Source organism: Vipera ursinii, assembly GCF_947247035.1.
Source record: "Vipera ursinii genome assembly, chromosome: 1".
NCBI lineage: Eukaryota > Metazoa > Chordata > Lepidosauria > Squamata > Viperidae > Vipera > Vipera ursinii.
Genome location: NC_139512.1, coordinates 83,454,204 through 83,458,892, shown reverse-complemented (window position 1 = coordinate 83,458,892; position 4,689 = coordinate 83,454,204). Strand labels below are relative to the sequence as shown.

The 4,689-nt window shown below is 54.0% G+C and overlaps 1 protein-coding gene across 1 annotated transcript; it reads left to right on the top strand.

Moving 5' to 3' along the window:
- Positions 1-1,826: 1,826 nt before the first annotated feature.
- FJX1 (four-jointed box kinase 1) lies at positions 1,827-3,173 on the top strand (the record flags this gene model as incomplete). Its single annotated transcript, XM_083356839.1, has 1 exon — positions 1,827-3,173. The coding sequence occupies one exon, from the start codon at positions 1,827-1,829 to the stop codon at positions 3,171-3,173; it is 1,347 nt and encodes a 448-aa protein (XP_083212965.1).
- Positions 3,174-4,689: the final 1,516 nt, after the last annotated feature.

Sequence of the window (4,689 nt, the reverse complement as noted above, 5' to 3'; positions counted from 1 at the left end):
GTGTGTTAGGTGCTCCAAAACTAATGGGATCACTCATAGCAGTAAAACTTAGATAACAGAGCTTTCTTATTACACTAGGAATATGATTCAGAAGGCTATTGCTGCAAGTAGAGATAAAGAACAGAACATTTCACAATTCCATGCTACAGAAGCTAACCAGACTATAGCTGAATTTTGCTTCCATGTTAGCTGCTTCTCCACCAGTGGTGGGGAACAGACTATCTGAGGAGGGGGGGCAACAGGGGTGCGGGGGAAGCAGAGCAAAGGTGCTGCTTCTGTCCTGGCCAGTCCTCTGGATCTTCTGCTTGTCGCCCTTTGCCTAGAAGGGATGGATCCTCCTTCCCACTCAAGCTTATCTTTCCCTAATGAAAAGGGGGCACTCCCCACTGCGACCTCTTTTTTTCCTGCAAGACCTCTTTTGTATTTTGCCTTCATCTGGTTCCCACTCTAAGAATGAGACAGTCTGAAGTCTCTTTTTGTATTGGTATTTCCCCGCAGTACTTCCCCCCCCCCCAAGTTTGGCATCATCCAACGACAGCCTTGAGCTATGTAAAATCTGTTCCGTTTTGTCATTTGTCACCTAACTTGGATGAAAACCAGCGATTTGAAGCCGAGAGTTAACAGAGGTAGAATAAGGCAGGGATTGACAACTGGGAGCGGCCAATTTCACGCAGGTATTATTTTCTGCCCACTCAAGGATGGCTACATAATTCTTCAAATCAACGGTGGATAAAAACCCTCGGGGAGATAAGATATTTCTTCCGATTTCACTCGAATCCTAAATAGAGGCATACGTGCATAAAGTAGTCCACATTCACCGTTGCAGGCTGATTATGCTAAGTAGAGTTCAAACGTGTCTATTTGCCTGGCTAAGAAGAAGACAGAAACACCAGTCAGGCTGGATTTCTCTTTTTCTTTCTTTCTTTCTTTCTTTCTCTTTCTTTCCTTTCTCTCTCTCTCTCTTTCTTTCTTCTTTTTGAGCCGCACGGAATTCTTATGGCCTGATCCAGGGTTAAGCGCTTCACCGCAACCTTCGGGGGGACCTTTGCTCACTGCTAATTAACTGACCTCAGATTGCCGCCCGGATTAATCCTCTCCCACCATTCCGTGCTGCTGCCCTCCTACCTACTCTGTTCCCGCTCAAAGAAAGAGCTCTTTGAATGCAGCAGCACAATGTGCCTCTCTCCCATCTTTTATTCTAAACGGGCCGAATCCTTTGTGCTTCCCGAGCCGGATGGGAGGAGGGAGGAGCGCTCGGAGATGGCCGCCCGCCTAGCTCCATCCCTTCGCGGAGATGCTACTCGTCGTCGCCACGACCCCACCCCAAAAAAAGGGCGTCCCAAAGGGCTCTTCTAGCATTCGGGGGGGGGGGTTGCCTTTCTTGGAAGTGCCCTCCCCCCTCCCCGAGAGGCATCGGACGGCAAAGGCCCCACCTTTCGACGAGCCATCGCCGCTTTAAGCGGAAGACCATGCTGGGCGGTGGGTTGGGTCCCGGTGCTCCCCCTCGCCTTCCCCCCCCCACGTGGTCTCGGTTCTTGTGAATTTCAATCGCTAGAGGGTCCGCGTACAGACACCGGCCCCGCAGCTGAGGCTGGGGCGTCCGTCTGGAATCGGGGTTCCTCCTTATCGCACGGGCTCCTCCTCCTCCTCCTCCGTGCCGCCTTTTAGGCAGGCTCCTGCCGGAATCTGGAACCGGCCAGCGGCAGCCACCATGAGCCAAGGCAGCCCCGTTCGGGCGAGCCGCGGGCTAGCGCAGCTACCGAGTCCCGGAGCGGCGGACTAAGATCGCGGCAGCCTCCAAGCTCAGCCCCAGCCGCGGGAGGAGAATGCAACGAGCGGGTCTGGCCGGGCTAGGCTCCGTGGCCGTGCTCTGGCTGCTAGCTTTGGCTTCCTTGGTGGGGCTGTGGAGCGGACGGATCGGGGAGCCGAGGACGATCGAGGCGAAGTTCCCGCAGGAGCCGGCCGACTCGCCGTTCGGCGGCATCCCAGTAGCGCCGGCAGCACCGAGCCGTCCCCTCCAGACAAGTCGCCTCCAAGCCGCCCAGAAAACTTTCCGAGCGCTGCTTACGCTCCCGGGACAGTCGACGGAGCTCCAGGAAGGGCAGGGAGAAAGCGGGCAGGAGCCGCCGCCGCCTCCTTCGGCTCGCCCTCGGCGGGAGAGGCAAGGCGCAATGGGCGCCGAGGAGCACTTTCCCTTCTTGCCGGTGCGCGGCGGGGTTTTCTGGAGCCCGACTCTGGAGGCTAAGGTGCCGCCGGGCTTTCCGGCGGAGGAGACCGCCTCGTGGCTGCGGGCGGCCCGGGAGGCGCGCGTCGTCTCGCTCGAGCGCGGCGGTTGCGGCCGCAGCTCCAACCGGCTGGCCCGGTTATCGGACGGGAGCCGCGCCTGCGTGCGCTACGGCATCAACCCGGAGCAGATCCAGGGCGAGGCGCTCTCCTACCACCTGGCCGGGCTGCTGGGCATTCAGGAGCGGCTGCCGCCTTTGGCGCTCTCCCGGGTGGAAGCCCGCGGCGGGCAGTGGGCGGAAGTGCGCGACGAGCTGCGCGGCTCCCATTGGGCCGAGGGGGCCGTGGTGAGCCTGGCGCGCTGGGTGGACAATCTGACCGACGTGGTGGCCCCCGCCCCCTGGCAAGCTGAGGCGGGGGCGCCGGCGGCCGGCCGGAGGCTGCAGCCCCTGGCGGCGGGGGAGCTGAGAGGCCTGAGCCAGGCGCAGCTGGTGGAGCTGGTGCAGTGGAGCGACTTGATTCTCTTCGACTATCTGACGGCCAACTTCGACCGGCTGGTCAGCAACCTGTTTAGCCTGCAGTGGGACCCGCGCGTAATGCACCGGGCCACCAGCAACCTGCACCGGGCCCCCAACGGGGGATTGGTCTTCCTCGACAACGAGGCCGGCCTAGTGCACGGCTACCGGCTGCTGGCCATGTGGGACAAATACAACGAGCCTCTGCTGCGCTCCGTCTGCGTCTTCCGCGAGGCCACCGCCCAGAGAGTGCGGGAGTTGCACCGCCTGCGCAACGCGGCGTCCGAGCTGCTCAGGGTCTACCGGACACGGGAGCCCCTGGCCGAGATTCTCGGCTTCCTCTCCGAACAGCAAGCCCAGATGCTCCAGGAGCGCATCGATTTTGTCCACAAGCACATTTTGCACTGCAAAGCCAAGGCCGCCGCCGCTCCGTGATGCTCTTTGGCTTGGCGAAACCGCCTGGATTTTATGAGACTCGAAAGGGATTCAGGAATGGGGGGGGGAAGGGGAGAAGGGCGCCTGAAGGGGGGGTCTTACCCCCCCTATTCAAGGGTCTGGGGATCAATATCCATCCCTAAAGGAAATCAAGGCTGGAACCCACTTGGGGGTTGACAGGAGCCCCTCCGTACAGAGTGTTCCTGAGGTTTCACGGAGGAATATGTGGCAAGCCCAGCTAAAACTGAACAGGATTCCAGAGTTTTTGTTTTGTGAGGATGAATAGCCAGTAGCTGAACTAGTTCTTGTCTCTCAGATACTTTGTTCCTGGAATCTTTTATCTGCAGAATGTGATCTTTCTTTATCTGACCACTCCCAGTGTTAAGTTCCCAGTTCCTGAAGAAAAAGCGCCTTGCTGCCAATTTCCACTCCTCTGGTGACAGCTGGGGAGGCCTGGATGTTTGGGAGAGAAGCACTCATATGGCCTTCTGCACCCTGGGAACCTCCTAGAAGATGCATTGAACCACCTCTTACACCGTGCCCCAGCTGGCATGGTGGCTGAGGGTGATAGAAGTTGTTATCCTGTTCAACAGAAGGGTGCCATGGATTAAAATGTCATAATCCCCCCCCCTCCGTTTTTCAGAATTAGATGTAACAATCCCCCACCCCTGCACCTTCTACCCTGGATCTGCACTATTGCCTATTACAGAAAAGGTCAAAAATTTCTTCCCAATCTGCAGTTTTTGTCAGAATTGCTGTGAAGATGCTGAGAGTAGCTGGGAGTTAAAATCATAGCTGAGTTTAGGAGATGATTCATGCCTTTGATATAATCTATACATAAAAATTAACTCTCTCTGTCCACATTTCCCTTATCGGATGTTAAAAGTTCTTAATCAAATTAAAAGGTCCTGTACAAAAAGCTATGGCCAGTGCTTGAATGAAACACCTCCCTTGTCCTTCCACTGGACATCAAGAGCTGCATGTGTTTCTTTGTCACACCCTTTTTTGAGAAAGAAAACTCCACATAACAATTTAATATCTAGATACTGTGGCTCCACTTACGCTAGCGTTTTCTAGTGAATTTCCAGCCAACATGGACAGCAACAAAGTCAACAGTTATAACAAGTGTGCAGAAAAGTCAATGCTGTTAACGCCTTTTATCCCTTAACAGTGAGAAGTATTTGGCAAAAAAAGTGGTTCCACAGCATTTCTGTTTTATATGTAACCCACTGTTGTATAATAAAATGGGGGGAGGGTTTTCCAGGTTTATAGTATTGTCAGTGTAGTAAAGTTTGATGCATTAATTTGGAGAAAGGAAAAATCAGTTTCTTGCACTTTACTTTCTTTTTATATATACACATATATATATATATATATATATACAAAATCTTGTTATTTAAAAAAGTCTGCATTTTAGGTACATGATATATGTTCTTAAGCCTTTCTGTAATATACTAAAGAACTGGATATTTCAGTAAAGATGTGTTAATGTTTTGCCTCTTTTGTATCCAAGTTT